Here is a 20,714-nt window from a genome sequence, read left to right as displayed (position 1 = left end):
CCAAGAGTGTGTTAAGCATATCACTTCCCAAAGGATGACACCCCCCCAACTCGGAACACTTCCAAATTTATTGCTCTTTGGGAGTGGAGGGCAGAGTCTATGTGATGGGGAAGAAAGGTGTATGCATGTCCTGTAGACTGGGTAATCTGTGGCCTGTAAGCTCCTTGTGGGCAGGGGTCATGTCTACCTACTCTGTTGCATTTTCCCAAGTGCTTAGTATAGTGCTTTGCACCCAGTAAGCACTCAATAAATGACATCAATGGATTAATTATTGACAAAGTTGTTGGAGCACCTGTTGTGTGCAGAAAACTATACTAGGCCCTTAGGAAGTGTATAGGAAAGTAAAGACTGGATCCCTATCTTTGAGTTGTTTACAAGTTGATAGATGTGACAGTAGGGGGCAGAAGTCAGCAACCCTTCTAGCCTTGGCTGTGGTAGGGGAGTGACTCCTCAGTAGGGAAACTTGGACCAAAGGGAAAGAGAGTCCAAGCAAGTCCTTGGCCACAGGGTTGCATGGGAGAAGGAAGTACTGCAGAGAACAGCAAGAGGAGAGGAGACTACCAAGTCCCAGAGGGAGGTATCATTTGTATTCTTAATGGTGCTCATGAGAGTCAAACTTGAACATGCTCGTGTTTCCACGAACATTCTGTTCTCAAGTTGTTTTTCCCCCTTTACATCTACATTTCTTTTTCTTTCTCTTGGCTCTTTACTTTCAGTGGTGAATCCTGTCTCCAAAGTGTGGTAATGTGGGCCCACCTCTTTCCATCTGCTCTCCCCACCCAGAAGTTACTGTCCACCCTCTCCACAGTGGTCCAGCAGGGAAAGTCTCTGTTTTGGGGATCGAGCCTCTGGTCCACTGCCAAGTGGGAGTGAGGGAATCCTGCAGACCCTTCTTCTCATTAATAATGTGACCAGACATTCCTAAATGGGTGGGTTGGTCGCACTATATGGGGTTTCACTCCCAAACCCAAAAAGCCTAAGGTAGGACCTATTAAAGTCATCCCTTGGGCTGATGTGGTGGGAGAGGACCCCACTGAGCCAAAATTGGTGGCCAGCAGCAGGGAGGAGGTAGTGGTTCTTCATTCTCTTCAGTAACAGCAGCAGCCACCGCAGCTGGAACTATACGAGATGAGAGTTTCCAGCATGGCCAAAACTATATGTTTCCAATAACACTGAAAATTTGTTTTCACACATGGCTCTAAGGTTGACCGATACAGTTGTGGAATGAACTGAGTTTATTGCTATTTTAGGTTGGTGATGTCAAGGGAAGCTTCGGTGATAGCACTGGATGGAGGCTCCAGCTTATCTAGTCTATCCTCAACTGGGCTGTCATGATCACCTCTGCTACCCTTTCTGTTGCAAGCCCCCGGTTCATATCAACCAGGACCTTCCTGGACCCGGGGAGCCTCAGTGACATGTGGTAGAGTTCAAAGCACACCTCTGATCACCAAGGTTACTGTGGAAAGTTTTTTACTTAGTTTTACCAACATGCAGGGGAGCGACACATACACACACTCACTCCACTCCACCAAGGGTCCAATACCAGTCTGTGGTCAAAGGAGCCTGTTCTGCCAATGCTTTGTCTTTCTGCTTCCATGTGCTGCTCTCCTGCTGCTTCTGCTGAAGGTGACTCCCTCTGCTTCTCTGCATGCCTCTGCTCCTTCTGTGTGCCTCCATGCTGCCTCCAGGTGCCCCCTTTTCAGCATGCCCCCCTGCAATTTAAAGGGGCCACCTTTTATCTGCCTTAGGCGATGTAGCTGGGCCTTTACGTGGCAGTCATGGATTGGTCCGGGCCCCTTACTAAGTAGAACAGGGAGAGAAAGCCCTGCCTCCCTCCAAGCTCCACCCCAACAGGCCCGCAACCACCTGCCTCAAATAGAGCGCCTCAGTGCAGTCTCTTTCTTGTTGTTTACAAGATCACAGTGAGTTACTAAAAAGGCAGTTTGTTGTGGGCTCATCACACCTTCTGCTTTGGTGGCAGGAAAAGAGGATGATGGTCCTGAGGACCAGCCTAGGATGTACTAGGAGCTGCTATCCTTCGCTGTTGCCAGTGGGCAGAAGCCAGCTCAGTGGCCCAGCCAAGGAAGGGCCAGCTGGACGCTGCTGCTGGCATCTGAACAACAGCAGCAGAGGCCCTGGCAGTCTCCCCAACTCAACTGGCCCATCACGGGATGGACCACCATAGTGGCCACCACTTGATTGGTTAGGGTAGCAGAATACAGCAGTAATGGTTGAATATCCTCCCCCTTCCTTCTCTTTCATCCTTTTTTCTTTTCAGCTTCTTTTTCCCAATTTCCTTGCTCTCTCACCCCAACCCACTAAAATTTAGGTATGCAGTCAAATATATACTTCTAATATATATTCAACTGGGATTTTTCAGTAGTACCTTGCTGAAATCCATCACAAAACCCATATAATTTTTATAAGCCTTTCAAAAGCATTTGATATCATAAGTAGCTATGGACTCTCAAAAATTTGGCTTTCCTGAGAAGTACACTAAAATTCTGAGGCTGTTTTATTATTGCTTGACTGTCCAGGTCAAAGATGGGTTCCCTATCTGATCCATCCCCATCCACAATGGGGTGAGGCTGGGGTGCCTATTTGGTCCAGTTTTCTTCAATTTATTCTGTGTGGCCATGTTAGAGGATGTGTAATGAGGTCTGAACACAGGCATGGGAATATGCTTCAACTCCCGACAAGTCTTCCAAGTGAACAGACTTTGAGCATTATTCAAAGTCCTAGAGACAGCCATTTAAGAATAGCTGTATGCAGAATACTGTACTCTAAAGGCATATATCCCAAAATACCATGCAAATGATTTTAACCCTTAACTTCCAGACGATTGAAATGGAACTCCTCATCTTCCCACCCAAACCCTGTCCTCCCCATGATTTCTTCATCACTGTTGACAGCACCACCATCCTCCCTGTGTCAGAAGCCTGTAAGATTGGTGTTATCATCTACTCCTCTCTTTCATTCAATCCACATAGTCAATCTGTCTTGAGAAGCAGTGTGGCCTAGTGAAAAGAGCCAGGGCCTGGGAGTTGGAGGACCTGTGGTCTAATCCTGGTTCCACCACTTGTCTGCTCAGTGATCTTGGGCAAGTCACTTACTTCTCTGTGCCTTAGTTACCTCATCTGTAAAATGATGATTAGGACTCTTACTGTGTCCAACCTGGTTTTCTTATATCTATCCTAGCATTTAGTATTGTTCATAGAACATAGTAAGCACTTAACAAATACCATTAGAAAAAATCTGTCACCAAATCATGTTGGTTCTACCTTCACCACATTGCTAATATCCACCCTTTCCTCTCCATCCAAATTGCTACTATGTTGATCCAAGCACTTATCCTGGCCCACCTTGACTACTGCACCTGCCTGTTTGCTGACCTCCCTGCCTCCCGTTCCTCCCCACTCCATACTTCACTCTGCTGACTGGATCTTTTTTTTAAACAAAAAAATTCATTCCTATTTCCCCACTCTTCAAGAACCTCTAGTGGTCCATTCATTCAATTGTATTCAGTGAGCACTTACTGTATGCAGAGCACTGTACTAAGCACTTGGGAGAGTACAGTATAACAATAAACAGATTCCCTGCCCAGCATTTGTGTATGTTTGCCCATCCACTTCTGCATCAAACAGAAACTCCTTGCCATTGACTTTAAAGCACTCAATCACCTTGCCCCCTCCTATCTTACTTTATTGATTTCTTACTACAACCTAGAATGTTCACTTCGCTCCTCTAGCTCCAAGTTACTCACTGTATCTTGATCATGTCTATCTCTCCACCTACCCCTTATCCATGCCCTAACTCTGGCTTGGAACTTTCTCCCCCTTCCTATCCAACAGACTATCAGTCTCCCCACCTTCAAAGTCTTATTAAAATCACATCTCCAAGGGGCCTTCCCCGACTAAGCTTTCATTTCTCCTCCTCCCTCTCCCTTTTGTGTGACCCTTGAACTTGGATTTGTGTCCTTTATTCACACCACTCTCAGGACTTATGTATATATCCATAATTTATTTTAACATCTGTCTCTCTACATCTTTGGGGCATGGGATATGTTTATGAACTCTGTTATTTTGTACTCCCCCAAGCACTTATTATGGTGCTCAGTAAATATGATTGGTTAATTAATTGATAAACCCTCTTTGCCAAATCACTGGGCATTACAGATTGGTGAAAAGTCTGAGGACAACTGAAGTCATGCATCAGCCAGAGCCAGGCAAGCTTTGCATAAAACCAAAGATCCATATTGGCAACATGGAACTAGATTCCATCACAGAAATCTATTCCCTAGGCAGCACACTGATCATGGCTACAGTGATAGACTAGTAGAAACTGGCCCGTATATCTTTTGGGTGGTTGTCAAACCAAGTGGGAAGGCAGCATGATAATAGCTTTCAAATCAAACTAAAGAGCTGCAGAATTAAAGTACTTGTCAACTTTGTCTATAGTTGGGAGACCTGGTTGTGTCTTCATCATTATTATCCTAGTATTTGTTAAGCACTTACTATGTGCCAAACAGTTCTAAGTGCTGAGGTAAATACAGCATAGCATATTGAACACAGTCCCTGTCCCACATGGGGCTCATTCATTGAATTGTATTTATTGAGCACTTACTGTATGCAGAGCACTGTACTAAATGCTTGGGAGAATACAGTATAACAATAGATACATTTCCTGCCCACAATGAGCTTCCAGTCTAGTTTACAGTCTAGAGGGTGAAGCTCAAATACTACAGATGAGGAAGCTGAGACAAAGATAAGTGATGTGACTGTGAGCCCATTATTGGGCAGGGATTGTCTCTATCTGTTGCCGAATTGTACATTCCAAGCACTTAGTACAGTGCTCTGCACATAGTATGTGCTCAATAAATACAAATGAATGAATGTGACTTGCCCAAGGTCACACAGCTGGCAAGTGGTAGATCTGGGGTTAGAAACCAGGTCCCCTGACTCCCAGGCCTGTGTTCTTTCCACTAGGCCACGCTGTTCCTCTTCTCTCTCCACAGCAGGTTCCTTGAACACTTTCATCAAAGTCACTTAAGGTTCATCGTCAACCTGAAGTGGAAAGACTAACCATGAAGTCCTGAAACAAAGTTAGTCTCCTAGTTAGTACTGCAGCTACCCAGCTTTGCTGGGTGGAAGCTCATCGTGGGCAGGGAACGTATCTACCAAGTCTTGTATCGTACTCTCCCAAGTTCTTAGTGCTGTGTTCTGCCCACATTAAGATCTCAATAAATACCAATGATTGAACTTGAAAGAAGAATGAATAATAATAATAATGGTAATTGTTAAGCACTTGCCAGGTACTGTATTATGCTCTGGGATAGATACAAGCAAATTGGACTGGCCACAGTCCCTGTGCCTTAAGGGGCTCACAGTCTCAATCCCCATTTTACAGATGAGGTTACTGAGGCACAGAGAAGTGAAGTGACTTGCCCAAGGTCACAGAGCAGATAGCTGTTGAATGGTGTGCTGAAAATGGGCACCAAAAATATGGGACACAGAGGAGATAAGGAGGCAGTGAAACAAAGCTTCAGACAACATTTCTTCTGAAAACTGGGAGACAACTGGGGCTGAAAGAGCAGAATGAAGCACCATAATCAAGAAAAGAGCAGTGATCTTTGAGCAGAAGCTTAGAATGGTTCATGAAGCAAGGAGTCAAAAGTGAAAAAGACTGTCAGATGCTGCAGCTGACTAACATGACAGAAAAACAAAAACCTGTCTTGATTCATCCCTGGAGTGGTTGAGACTGTGGGACCCACATTGGACTTTTTGGCCACCCACATGCTCACGATGAATCCTTTACCATCAGTGGCGTCGTCTTTGAGTACATTGGCAACGTGGAAATCAATTTCATCATTTTAGGAAATGCATCAAAGCATATCTTAAATGAGGATGGTGACATCAAATATAGCAAATAAATGCTAAGCCACAGCACTAAAAATGAAAGAATGTTAAAATATTTTTGATTTACTTGAGAAAAAACAGAAGCAGCATAAAAAAAGCTGTAAACTGCAAGTAGTGGCAAAAACAGACTCATCACTATAAATGTACAGAGCTGTATGAAATCATGAAATTTTGTAATTCTTTATTTTTAAGATTAATAAGACCCAAAAGCCTTTTGTTTCTGTTTTTAGCTGTAATTTCTGTCAATTCACATCAACACTTGAGAATCTTCTCTAAATAAACTCAGATTGGCCCTTATGGACACTGAACCCGTGGAATATTCCCAGTACTGTATCCTGATGGGCCCTCTCTCAACCCCTCTTTTCCACCTTCCTTTTGATTTGTGACTCCTCTTCTGCCCATCCGTCCCTTTTCCTCTCATTCACCTTCCCTGTCTTCTTTCCTCCCACATCCTAAGTATACTGAGTATCAGTTATTTCCTGTTTGTATAGCACCTGTACATAAAACATCCACAATGAGGTTGCAATATTTTCTCCCCAAAAGGTAAAGAGAAGGAAGTTCAATTCTACCATCGCTTTTTACTGGCTCCTGACTTTTCAGTTCCTATTTGTTTGGTTCCCTGTCCTATGGAAAGTTGAATGCACTGTTGCTTAGCCTTGTCTCCTGTTCAGGTACAGCTCCATTTGTTCATGTTCCTATCTCTTTGATGAGTATTTGTTGTATAAAGTGTGTACACATGTGCTTTTGTGACTGGAGAGGTGGGGTCGGAGAAGAGGGGAAAAAGAAGTTGGTTGATGGTAAATAAAACCCTTTGCCCTCTAAATTTAGCTGACTCTGCTAAAAGGTGACTTTCAGAGTTTGATCCCTTGATCCTGCCTCTTATCCCTACCTGTCACATGTTAGAAATCAGATGACTTAAGTAAATATCTAAATGAGGCTTAAGTCGGAGAGCCACTGATGGTCCTCCTACATATTGGACAAGAAAACAGACTTGACGTCACAGGTGCTACTCCAGGCACACATGGGAACCATTTTGTTGGACCCAATTTGTGATAATATGGGGATTTTGCATGAACTGTGAGTATTTTCTCCCCCAGGGGAGGGACCCCTGAACCTCTCCACTTGTTCCAGAACCTTTTCATCTCCCTCCCAAGACAGTGAAGTCTGTTGCAGTGTCTGAGCTGTGGCAATGGGAGGCTCAGCACCAAAAATAAAAATCTGGATATAGGACTCTGGTATAGTATTGGAACCAGACAGGGGACAGGTCAGCTGTAAACTAGACTGGAATAAAATAGGATGACTGATGGCTCTAGTCCTAAATTTGCAAGGAATAGAGTTGAGCTGACCATAACCACTGCCTGCTCCATTGTTCCCTGCCCATCCTTTCTGCAAACCAAATAAAAAAGTTTGAGTGGTTACACCTTAGAAAGTCCCTTTCCTGACCGAGCCTCTATGGAGAGGTTTTAGTGAAACTCATTAAACTCCCCTGAGCCAGTGAGTCAGCTGAGTCACGCAGAAGCCTCCAACCAGTTCCCCTCACTTTGGAGCATTTAATTAAAATTCTGTCTCCAGGCTAAGACACTCAAATCGATTGACTGCAGCACACCTCTGCGAATGCACAGAAGAAAATCATATTGCTCTTCTGTTTAGTGGTAAACATTCCTTTTTGTAGATTTTTCTCACTTTGATGCCCTGTGGATGATAGTCCCATTCCATGATTTACTCAGGAGCAGCAGTGTGGTCTAATGGATAGAGCACAGGACTGAGAGTCAGGAAACCTGGGTTCTAATCCCGCCTCTCCTTATTGGCCTGCTATGTGACCTTGGGCAAGTCACTTAACTTATCTGTGCCTGTTTCCTCATCATCTGTAAACTAATGATAAGATACCTGTTATCCCTCTTCTTTAGACTGAAAGCCAATGTGGGTCAGGGAGTGTGTCTGATTTGATTATCCTGTATCTTCCCCAGTACTTAGCTCTGTGCTTGCCATATAGTAAGTGTTTAACAAGCTCCACAAGAGAAGCAGTGTGGCTTAGTGGAAAGAACCTGGGCTTTGGAGTCAGAGGTCATGGGTTCTAATCCCAGGTCTGCAACTTGTCAACTGTGTGACTTTGGGCAAATCATTTAACTTCTCTATGCTTCAGTTACCTCAGCTATAAAATGAGGATTAAGACTTTGTCCCATGTGGGACAACCTGATTGCCTTGTATTTACCCCACGGTTTACACAGTGCTTGGCACAAAGTAAGCGCTTAACACATAGTAAGCACTAACAAATACCATCATCATCATCATGATGACAATTTTATTTTTTTTAAGGAATTCCTAGTTCTCCTGTGGGGCTTCCACTGATTCCTACACTATTCTGGACTTCAGCTCTGCCCGCCCCTCCCCAATACACACCCTGAAAAATGGGGGACGTGGGGGAAAGGTGAGCCCTACCTCCCTAGTATTTTGTGTAAGTTACCCGAATGGAAATTGTGGTGCATGCCATTTAGCCCCGTTTCCTTTGCATCTGCCTCTGTTGGTGAAGGTTCATGCTTTGGAACTGAGAATGAATGGGAAGGGAAAAACCTCTTTCCTCCAAGAAAAATATTTTCTCTCAAGTTGATTAAAAATAATAGAAATTAATCAATCTATGTAATTCTCTGAGTGCTTACATTTGTAAGGCACTTATTTCACATTTAAAAGCTCAGCTCTCACCGGCAGACAGGTTTTTACAAAAAAAAATTGTACATGTCACTTGAGAAATCATGTTTCCATTAGTTCACATGAGCTCATTCTTTTATTAAGAAAATACTATCTCTGGCCTGAGCTTATTTAAAAAGAAAAAGGGTATTACTGAGGCTTTTGTGAGTTCAATCATTACAGGGTGAGAGTTGGATGGGGGCGTTTAGCCTATCAATCAGTGGTATTTATTGAGCACTTACTGTGTGCAGAACACTGTACTAAGCACATGGAACACTACAATATAACTGACACATTCCCTGCCTATTTATTTGGTGTCCAGGAGAATGAGAGACTCTCTCAGTGAAGTATAGAATAAGGTGAACAGACATCCCACATTAGGTGAGATAGTCATCTTTTGGGGATTTTTTTCTCCACTATAGGAAAGCCCTATGGTGGGACCCAGGTTCTGACTTTAAACTGGGGTGGTAAGACAAAAATCCTTAGTATCCATGGTAATGATGGGCAACAGCAGGTCAAGGATTGGAGTTTTGGGTATGGTTGGAAATCATCAACATCCTAAGCAATGGTATTCATTCAGCACCAACTGAGTGTGACACACTTGGGAATAATAATAATAATGATAATAATAATAATGTTTGTATTTGTTAAGTGCTTACTATGTGCAGAGCACTGTTCTAAGTGCTGGGGTAGATACAGGGTAATCAGGTTGTCCCTTGTGAGGCTCACAGTTAATCCCCATTTTACAGATGAGGTAACTGAGGCACAGAGAAGTTAAATGTCTTGCCCACAGTCACACAGCTGACAAGTGGCAGAGCTGGGATTTGAACCCATGACATCTGACTCCCTAGCCCGGGCTCTTTCCACTGAGCCATGGGGTATTTGTTAAGCACTGACTATGTGCCAGGCACTGTACTAAGCACTGGGGTGGGTACAAGCAAATCGGGTTGGACACAGTCCCTGTCCTACATGGAGGTCACAGCTTCAGTCCCCTTTTTACCGATGAAGTAACTGAGGCACAAAGAAATGAAGTAACTTGCCCAAGGTCACACAGCAGAATAGTGGCAGAGCTGGGATTAGAACTCCAGGATTAGAAAGTACAACAGAAGCAGGACACATTCATTCAATCATATTTATTGATCTGTGTGCAGAGCACCATACTAAGCCCTTAGGAGAGCACACTATCACAATCAACAGACACATTCCCTGCCTACAATGAGTCTACAGTCCAGAGGGGGAGACATACATTAATATAAATAAATAAATTACAGATATGCACATAAGTACTGTGGGGTTGGAAAGGGGATGAATAAAGGGAGCCAAGTCAGAGTGATGCAGAAGGGAGTGGGAGAAGAAGAAAGGAAGGTTTAGTCAAGAAAGGCCTCTAGGAAGAGATATGCCTTCAGTGAGGTTTTGAAGGGGGGAAGAGTTATTGTCTATCGGATTTGAGGAGGGAGTCCTTTCCACGCCAGAGATGGGACATGGGTGAGGGATTGGTGGTGAGATAGACAAGACTGAAGTACAGGGAGAAGGTTGGCATTAGAGGAGCAAAGTGTGTGGGCTGGGTTGTAGTAGGAGAGTAGTGAGGTGAGGTAGGATCGAGTGCTTGAAAGCTAATGGTAAGGAGTCTTTGTGGAGGTGGATGGGCAACCCCTGGAGTTTCTTGAGTGGGGAAACGTGATCATTGCCCACCAGAAGTTTATAATCTAGTAGTGGGTGCTGACAAAAATTATTTACAAATAGCGGGACCAGGTGGAAGAACAAGGATTATAGCAGGAAACAGTACAAATCAATCAGTGGTATTTACTGAGTGTTTACTATGTGCAGCACATTATGTTAAGAACTTGGGAGAGTGCAATACAAGCATGTCAGGATTAAAATAGCTGAATAATAGTAATCAAGGTATCTATTAAGTGTTTCTTATCTGCCAAAGCACTGTGCTAAATTTTGGGGAGGATGTAGATAATCAGACCAGACACAGTCCCTCTCTCACTTGTGGTTTCCCAGCCTAAGAAGTCAGGATAGTAGCTATCTTATCCCCATTTTACGGATGAAGGAATTGAGGCTCAGAAAAGTTAAGGAACTTGCCGGTCAGTGCAGTGGCAGAGCTGAAATTGGACTCTGGATCTTCTGACTCCCAAATCTCATGCTCTTTCCAGTATACCATGCTGAAATATTTGAATAAACAAATAAATTATTCATAAGTACATAAATGCTGAGGATAGGAATAAAGCAGCATGGCCTAGTGGATAGAGCACGGGCCTGGGTTTTAATCTGGCTCTGCCACTTGTGTGACCCTGAGCAAATCACTCAACTTCTCTGGGCCTCAGTTACCTCATCTGCAAAATGGGGATTAAGACTGTGAGCCCCAAGTGGGACAGGGACTGTGTCCAACCTGATAAGCTTGTATCTACCCCAGTGCTTACTACACTTCCTGGCATATAGTAAACGCATAACAAATACCATTTTAAAAGAGTGAAATATATTAGTGCTACGTGTGGCATAAGAAATATGTCATTTGGATGCATCAGAAACTACCATCCATAGCCCAGTTTGGACCATGGCCCAGTATTCATTTTATGCCTAGTAAGTGCAAAACTTATACTGGACACTATGGTAATTATAGAGGAAGGAAAAGATAAGGTCCCTTGCCCTCAAGCAATGGTGAAGGTAAGATAAGCACCAAAAGAAAATCATGTAAAAGAAAACATTTAAAACAAGTGGCAAAAACATAAACACCTTGAAAATAACTATGAGGAGAAGTGATTGAATGAGTGTATCTGTATATATCTGTAATTCATGTATTTATTTATCTATTTATATTACTGTCCATCTCCCCCTCTAGATTGTGAGCTCACTGTGGGCAGGAATATGTCTGTTATACTGTACTCTCCCAAGTGCTTAGTACAGTGCTTTGCACACAGTAAGTGCTCAGTAAATACAATTGAATGAATAAATGAGGAAAATATATTTTCCAGCCAAATGGCGAGTGACCCATCATATCTTTGTTTTGAGGTATTTGAGTGAATGGGACTAAAATGTGGGAATATTTATCATTATCATTTGATTTGTGGAGAGGAAGCTTGGGCTGCAATTTTGAGGGGGCAGGTTTTCCAGAGGGCACAACTTGGAGGGAGCAGAAGCCTTCTCCTTTGCTTTTAAAGGGATATTAAGGCTCCTGGCAAGCCCTAGCTCTGGAGCTCAGGAAGGGAGGAGGGGAAGTTGAAGAAGGGAAGTGGTGGAGGTTGGAGGGTGGGAAGAGAGAGAGATAAAGAGGACAGTATCACTCAACTACTGGTTCACTGGACATTGCAGGATGCATTTGTTGAGTTTTAATTGTGGTTGTCATCATCATGAAGCTGCCTGTGGTCAAGGAGCATGTCCGAAGTCCTTAGTATAGGGATCTGCACAAAGTAGACGCTTAACAAATACCACTGATTGATCATCATCATCACCATCATCACAACCATTCATTCAGTCGTATTTATTGAGGGCTTACTGTGTGCAGAGCACTGTACTAAGTGCTTGGGAAGTACAATTCAGCAACAAATAGAGACAATCCCTGCCCACAACGGGCTCACAGTCGAGAAGGGGGGGAGATAGAAATCAAAGAACAAAACCCTAGTCCCTCCTTCTTCCCTGAGTAATTCATTATAGTTACTTTAGTCCACTCTATCAGGTTGGAGAAATGTGGAATTCAGCTTGAAATAAACAACATTTCACATCATTTTAAGACTTCTTTGTAACAGATTCTTAGCAAGTTGTCTGTTTTTGCATGTGTGGGACCTCTTTCAAGGTCATGACGGCATCCTGAGAGAGGAAATTTACAAAGTGGCATTGCTAGAGATCTGGAAGGATTAATGTACTCTTGATTGACTGATTTCCTTCCTTCTGCAAAGATCCAGCCTGTCACGTTTTGAAATGCAATCACATGAGATGAGTTCCATTTTTCAACAAGGTACATGAACAGTTTGTGGCGAGATCAAATATGAAGAAGAGTCTTTTCAGATTATTTGAGCCATTATGCACCCAGGATCTTGTTATAAAATCCAGGAAGGGCAAGATGACTCACTTTGTTTCATATGGTCTTTATGTAAGGGTGGAGGGATCTTGCATTAGATTTTTCCTGCAGTGAGTTCAGCTTACACTGCATCCCTTCTTATCTGTAGCAGAACCGGGCCACGAGAATCTTAAAACCTAAGTTTTAGGCCAGGGTGGCTTTCAGCTAGAAATCTTCTTTAACTGAAAAATAGGGACATCAGTGTGACAGTCCAAGTCATAGACAGTGTTGTTACAGGGTCAGGGAGAGAAGAGACAGATGTGAAAGGAGAAACAAGTATGAGAATCTACTCACCTAACATTTGCTCTTTCTATGGCTCCCAGCTGAGAGAGGAAACCAAGATGTGGTTTTTTTGTGGAAAATACCATTCGTTGAGAACCCAGATGCTCAGAGATAAAGTGGAGGGTGAATTAGCCAGAAGCGGTGAGTGGGAAAGTGGGAAAGGGTTGAAACTGAGCCTTTCACTTATTTAATAAGGCAGAGGAATTTGAATCCTCTGGGACATGAATGAAGATGGGAATGCTGGGAGAGACTTGGCCTTTATCTTCCTCTACTCTGGTCTGTTTTACTACGGCAATGCTAGAGTTACTGAGCATTACCGAGTTAATATCTACAGGATCCTTTGAGCTCTTGGGTGAAAAAGCTAAATCAGGGACAAAGTATTGAATAAAATGAAGGCTTTTTTTCTACTTCTAGTGTATGCCTTTGTCTCTGCTGTAGCATTTTTCATCCAAGAGCTCAAAGGAGCCCATAGACATTGTTATTTCAAACTCAGCTACTTCTTAACAGTCCTTCCCTTTTATCTTTCATAATTTATTTTTCCCTCCTCACAACATCTCTTTGAGGACATGAAAACTCGGTTTATTTTGCGTCCATTCCCTAAACAAAGCTGTTTATTCCTGCTTTGCCTGGCATTTGGTTTACGGTCAGAAACGGACAGCCACAGTAGAGGTTGGAATATGGGCAGAGCGCTGCTGGATCTGCTAAGGTGGATTCTCTGATGCTGCAGTGGGCCCTGAGGGAACTCTCCCATTCCATGAGCAGCCTCCCAAGGGTGGTAGGCCAGGGACCATTTACCCAGTGGTTGAAATTACCCTGCCTGCCTCATGCCCTTTGCCCCTTCTAGAAACAGACAGCAGGTTAGGGTTTGGGTATCCAGAGTAAATATTTAACAGATCTTCCACCAGCCCAGTGGCTGGATTGGGTATTTTAGAGTGAGGGTGGGAAATCTGGCTAAGTCTCTGAGATTCCTCTATGGTTATAAGGGAGGGTCAGAGGACAATACCAATATGACAAGAGGAAGCAGTGTTGCCTACTAGAAGGACATGGGAATAGGAGTCAGAGAGGACCTGGATTCTAATCCCGGCTCTGCCTCCTTCCCTCATTTGTAAAGTGGGGATTCAGTACCTGTTCTCCCTCTTACTTAGATTGGGAGCCCCATCTGGGACAGGGACCGTGTCTGATGTGATTATATCAGCCCCAGCACTTAGTACAGTGCTTTGCACATAGTAAGTGCTTAAGAAGTTCCATAATTATTAATATCACTGGGATCCTAGTAGTCCATGGATTGAACCAGTTGCAGGGCAGCCCAATTATAATTGTGATAGTTCTTAAATGTTTACTTTGTGCCAATCACCGTAGTAACCACTGGGGTAGATAATCAGGTCCCACATGGGGCTCACAGACTAGAGATTCAATCCCTATTCTCTTTCCTACTTATTTTGCGGATGAGGGAACTGAGGCACAGATAAGTGACTTGCCCAAGGTCACAAGGCAGGTAAGTAGTGGAGTCTGGTCTAGAACCCAGGTCCTTTGACTCCCAGCATTTCCAGACTCCCAGACTCTTTCCACTAGGCCGTGCTGTTTCCCAACAGTGCAATCCTTAAAGCAGATTGCCTGGCCTATCTAGAAAGCCTAAGTTGTAGGTCAGGGTTTTCTAATTCACTGTAGCTGTCTCAGCCTGAGCGAAATCTGAGCATTTAAGGTAAATGTTTGTAGAGAACAGGATTCTAGGAGAGTCCAACATATCCCCATAAGGCCATTGTTGGGTAGGGATTGTCTCTATCTTTGCCACATTGTACTTCCCAAATGCTTAGTACAGTGCTCTGCACACAGTAAGCGCTCAGTAAATACGATTGAATGAATAAACTAAGAGTATTAATAACCAAGCACCTTATGATTCTTATTTCTGGTATGTGGTGACCCCATTATAAACTTACCCAGCAGATATGGTTTTATCTTCGTTTCCCCACAACTCCAGCAGCAGAATTATCCTAACTTTGAGGTCTCTAGGCCAAACTTGGGAGTTCTGCTCTTGTGGTTTGTAAAGTTTCTAGAGGTTGCAGAAAGATGAGTACTGTTGCTCTTATGAGGACTTGTTTTCCACAACAACATACCACAAAGTGCCAATAAAAGTGATTTCCCCAAAACTGCTGCGAGGAAGGAGAGGATTGGTCAGATCTCATAGACTGACACCTGCTGAACTCTTTCTGAAGATGTTATGACTTAATTCTATTATCTCCTTGTTTGGAAAGTCCCATAAAAATGCCTGTCTTTTTCCAGTTGGAAAAAAACTCCACATTTGTGTCTCAAACAGAAAACAGAATTGCTACCCTAAGCCTCTAGAAAGGCCAGAAACAGAAGCAGTTCAAGTAATTCAAGCAGTTGATGGAGGCAGTGTCCAAAGGACAGCTGCTCAGAAGGGCCCAGGCAGGGAAGCAGACTGGCAGGAGTGGGCCAATGGGAGCTGAAGAAGGACTGAGATAAGGTGACCAGATACCTCACTGCTAGACATTTTGGACCCCCCACTAGAAAGGCTTATGGTGGCAGTGTTGCCAGTGGAAAGACCACAGACCTAGTGGTCATCTGACTGACCTAGGTTCTATTTCTGGCTCTGCCACTTTCCTGCCATGACCTTGGGTAAATCACTTAACTTTTCTGTGCCTCAGTTTCCTCATCTGTAAAATGAGGATTAAATCTTCCTCCCTCCTACTTAGACAGTGAACCCCATATGGGACAGGGACTGTCTTGTCTGATGATATTGTATTTACCCCAGTGCTTGGCACATAGGAAGAGCTTAACAAATACAATACAATAATAATGATCCTAATAATTACCCTTGAAGGTGCGGTGAGAGAGAATGCCCATGATGTAATGGTGGTGGTTGCTGCAGCTGAAGAGGAGGAAGGGAAATGATCCTCCTCTTCAGTGGAGTTATCAGTTCTTACCTCCACTGCTGAATGTGAGGTTGTTGAGGCTGTTCATAATACTAATACTACTACTAGTAATACTAATTGTGATATTTGTTAGGCACTTACTATGTGCCAGGCACTGTACTAAGCGCTTGGGTAGATCCAAATTAATAGCGTTGGACACAGTCCCTGTCCCACATGGGGCTCACATTCTTAATCTCCATTTTATAGATGAGGGAACTGAGACACAGTGATGTTAAGGGACTTGCCCTAGGTCACACAGCAGACAAGTGGCAGAGCTGGGATTAGAGCCCAGGTCCTTCTGACTCCCAGGGCCACGGTCTGTCCACTAAGTTCCAGTTTTTTGTGTTCCCATGGCTGAAAACCCATCATCCGACCCCACAAGGAACATCTATCAACATCCCTGAAGAGCAGCCACATTTGGGTTGCTGGAAAGCTCTGCCCACCCTCCTCTGCCTGCGATAACTGCTCGACCCATGCTGATAGAAGGCTTGCCATTGGCTGCTGGGGTCTGGAAGGTGACAGTGGAGGCCCCATTGCGGTGAGGATATTTTTAGAGTCAATGCCAAAGGACTTGGCCTTCAATAAAGCACTGGAGAGACGATGTTGAGTAATTGTCTTGGAAGGTAGAAATGCTATGGGTAGAAATGGGGTAAGGAGATGTTGGTGGCAGCACTGGTCAGGCTAAAGGTGTGAGACAATGTAGGGGAACTAGAGGGGACAAAAATGTGTAAGATGGGATGAGTGAGTGAAGTTTCCAAAATTCATGGAGCACTCAGAAAATGAAAGAAACTTGGTGAAATTCGAGTGGGAACAGAGAAGGAATGGGGTGACAAGGAGGTTGGTGAATCTAATAGGACTGAACTCTAGAAGAAAAAGGACTATAGAATTTAATCAGCCAATGACTGAGGTAGAGGTCCTTCCACACAGTCCTGCAGGACATACTTAAGAAAGAGTACTTTTCCTCCCTCCTCTCCTTTTCTCTGTTGAATTACTTGACATCAAAGGACCTAGGCCTATATTCAGACCTGGCTCTGCCCCTTCTTACTAATGTGATTTGGAGTCATTACCAGGTTAGTGATGTGTGCAGCCTAGCAGTACAGATTCTAACCTGGTACTGTTCCCACAGTAAAATACAGCATTCATATCTAATCAAATCAGGCACATATATATTTGTTTTTACATTCTGGCCTACTTCCAGGAATGCCTCTGACATAACTTTCTGGGGACTGAATTTCTTTGGGAGAAGTAATTGTTTGAATGGATCTTTTGGCAGAATTCCTCTGCTCTCCTCGGCGTATTGTTCTTGAGGACGCTCTATGTGAAAGTGTAGTTTTTCCAGCCAAAAAATGAAATATTGTTCTGAGTCACTGGTGTCAGAAATGAAGTGGGGGGTGAGAGGGAGCAGGGGACTCTGGAGGTGTGCATATTTCTAGGAAAAATATATTACATTTACTGATAGACACTATCTTAGAAGCCAGATTTAGAAGGGAACTGTAGAGGTGATTTATGGTAAACCCTGCCTCCTGGAAAATTTCACCTTTACCATTTCAGAAAAATAGGGATCTCTCCTGTTCTTAAAGATCTCCGAAAAAGGAGTTTCCACCAACTTCCCACATAACTCATTCCAGTGTTAAACTATTCCTACTCTCAAAGTTCTTTCTTATGCAATGCAATTCAAGCCCATTGCCTCTTGTTCCATTCACTTTGGAGAAGAACAACTCCACTTTGGAGAAGAACAACCGTTCTCCACATGATAACCATTGTATATTAGAGGGCTGTGTGCAAAGATAATGTAATTTATAAAGGAGAATGGTAGTTTTTAAAGAGTTATTAATGGCAATGTGTAGAACTAGAGAGATGGTGTAGTCAAGTGTTTAGAGTATTGGAGAGAGTACTTTTTTAAAATATGGTATTTGTTAAGCACTTATTATGTACCAGGCACTATACCGCCTGCAAGGGTAGATACCAGATAATCAGTTTGGACACAGTCCCTGTCCCACGTAGGGCTTACAAGCTGAATGCCCATTTTACAGATTTGGTAACTGGGGCATAGAGAAGTTACATAACTTGCCCAAGATCACATGGAAGACATGTGGTGGAGCTGGGTTTAACTGTACTTGTCAATACTCTAGTTCAGGCATGGCCATGAAATCATTGGCCAAAACTCACTCTGTGCTTTTTTCTCCTCAACTGTAGAATGATGGACCTCTCAGAAAGCACTTTGAGAACAATATTGGCCATGGCATCTGGATGCTAAGGCAAGCTGTTCTATAAATGCCAGGTAGATAGAGGCATTTGTGCTGTTATACTAAGGGAAAATCAAGCAGCCATTTGCACTTCGAATGCCTCACTGGACCATCAGTGAGCATGGAGGAAAGTTTAATTCTGGATTGTGAGAGCAGGGAGACTGAATAGTACCTGGATTTGTACCATGTGTAATAATGCCCGGTTTGGGGAGGATCAGGTTGTCACCTGGAGTGCAGATTCATGCCTACATGGCAGAGCCCAAGTGTCAAACATTGGGCCAGTTGTGGTGACCAGAATGCTGCTGGCAAAGTCAGCCAGTGGAGTAATGGGTACCTCAGTGTGTGGGATAATAGTCATGGAATGGGGACTTCCTGGACATCTCAACGGGCACAAGTGCATGAACATCCATAGCAGCACTCAGGTAATTCACACTCAGAATATGTAGGCAGAATAATGACTTGCTCGTGTTTCCCACTTGTTTTGATCTTGCGACCAAGTTGTTCAGTGAACATGTTCAAAATTCATTGTTTTTGAATTGTTAATGGTGGTCTGTGTGATGGAAAAGTTAAAGGTACCAAACTGGAATTTGGGGTATTCTAACTTCCTCTTTCCATATCTGGTAAACTCACCAATTAAAACAACCCTCAGAGAGGGGGTGAATTTGGATGCACCCTGCTTTTTCAAAAGTGAGAAAAGGAGGTCTCTACAGTTCCCTAACTGGGAAAAAGAGACATTGTGATAAGTGGAAACTCCCCTCTGGCTTCAATGTGTATGGAGGATTTGTTTTGCTAGCTGAGAACTGTTTGGAATAGATTCAGCCAGGCAACTGTGAATTGAGCAAAATCGTGGGGACTAGCTCTGTGCAGTCCAAAGCGAGCAAATGGGAGCCTACAGTGCTTTGGAGACAACATGATTAACTTTTTACTGAGGTTTCCAGATGTTGGACTTGATCCCAACTTCTAAGGATCTATAATGCTTAACAGGCAGGATGTGTGTGTTGAGTGGAGCCACTAACAGAGTTTTCTTTCATAAACCTAGGACTGAGGAGAAAAGCAGAGTTTGGGGAAATTGCTTCAGCCCCAGACCAGAACCTGCAATTTCTTCTGGAGGAACGAGGTGAAGTGCAATTGGTCGGGTGCCTACACTGGGGAGGAAGATGATGGCACTGCCCAGAAGAACCCCTTGGCACCACTCCTTCTCTGTAGCAACCATCACTTGGGCTCTGCTTCTTTGTAGTGGCTCCCAAGCCCAGAAGGACTGCACAGGGGTCGATTGCAAGCCGCTGGAGAACTGCATTGAGGAGGTGCTGGAGCCAGGAGAGTGCTGTGCCTCATGCTTGCAACATGGTTGCACATGTGAGGGATATCAGTACTATGACTGCGTCAACGTGGGCTTCATGAATGGCAAGGTGCCCGAGGGCCAGTCCTACTTTGTGGACTTTGGGAGCACTGAGTGCTCGTGCCCCAAGGGTGGGGGCAAGATCAGCTGCCAGTTCATGCTGTGCCCAGAACTCCCCCCAAACTGCATCGATGCGGTCATGCCCACCGACAGCTGTCCGCAGTGTGGGAGAATCGGCTGCCTGCACCAGGGGCAGAAGTATGTGGCCGGGCATACAGTGAGCATGCCTGATTGCCAGGTTTGCCACTGTCCCAACTCTGGAGGGAAGCTCATTTGCTACCAGGTCCCAAACTGCGATGCCTCTGCTCTCCACCCTTCTGGCAACTTTTCGGAGCATGGGGAGAGTGACCCTGAGAGGCACTATGATGACCCTTACAGCTATGACCAGGAGGCTGCTGAAGGTGACCATCCTCAGGTGGAACCACCCAGAAAGTCCAGGACCCATCATGCCGCCCAGTTCACCCCAGACCACAACAGCCTAGAGCTACAGGAGCAGCAAAACGAGGACTACGACTATATCATCAGTAGCGTAACTACTCCTGCTTTGACCCAGCCTATCTCCGTCACCGAGCAGCCTCCCGCTGTGCTCAGAACCAAAGCCCCCAGCCAGTCTAAAGCTAGACGCGTACCCATGGAGGAGGAACAGGTGAAAGAGGAGAAAGAGGAGGAAGAAGAAGAGGAGGAAAACGAGGAGGAGGACAGGGAGCAAGTTATCCCCACAGGGTTCCCCGGAGAGCAGGAAGTGGCCCAGAAAGTCTCATTCACTGCGGAGGCCCAGAGTAAGGCCAGAGAAGCGGTGGGAGCCGGAACCCCAAGCAACTTGGTGGAACCTGCTGTGCAACCACAGGAGAGACAAGGGGACCTAGAAACAGCTGAGCCTAAAATGAACACTATTCCCAATCCAAAGCCAAGCCTGAAGGAGGTGGGGGAAGGAGAAGGACGCATTCTTGTGGGCTTAAAAGAAGTCATCACCACAGAGCCAAACATGCTGCTGCCTGTCCAGGAGAACAGTGCTTTCTTTAAGGTCAAGTTTGGTCCAACTACATCCCCTCCCACTGCTCTCCAAGAGAGCCAGACCCCAAAGCCTCCCAAGCAGCCGCAGGTGCTTTTCCATTACCACACAGAGGGAGAGGGAGATCCCAACTCAATTCATTCTGTTTCCAGAGTCCAGGAAGGTAAGAGACTCAGCTTATT

The 20,714-nt window shown here is 44.4% G+C and overlaps 1 protein-coding gene across 2 annotated transcripts in view; it reads left to right on the top strand.

Annotated features, from left to right (window-relative positions):
• The window catches only part of FBLN2 (fibulin 2), a 220,039-nt gene that overhangs the window by 28,622 nt on the left and 170,703 nt on the right, over nucleotides 1-20,714 (top strand). For both annotated transcript variants that reach the window (XM_029050874.2, XM_029050875.2), the window contains exon 2: nucleotides 19,161-20,695. In XM_029050874.2, coding sequence (XP_028906707.1) covers nucleotides 19,279-20,695 — 1,417 coding nt within the window. In that variant the 5' untranslated portion in view covers nucleotides 19,161-19,278. The remainder of the gene's footprint in view (nucleotides 1-19,160; nucleotides 20,696-20,714) is intronic.

This window comes from Ornithorhynchus anatinus, chromosome X1 (genome assembly GCF_004115215.2).
Source record: "Ornithorhynchus anatinus isolate Pmale09 chromosome X1, mOrnAna1.pri.v4, whole genome shotgun sequence".
Taxonomy (NCBI): Eukaryota; Metazoa; Chordata; class Mammalia; order Monotremata; family Ornithorhynchidae; genus Ornithorhynchus; species Ornithorhynchus anatinus.
This window is presented reverse-complemented; position numbering and strand designations above follow the sequence as displayed.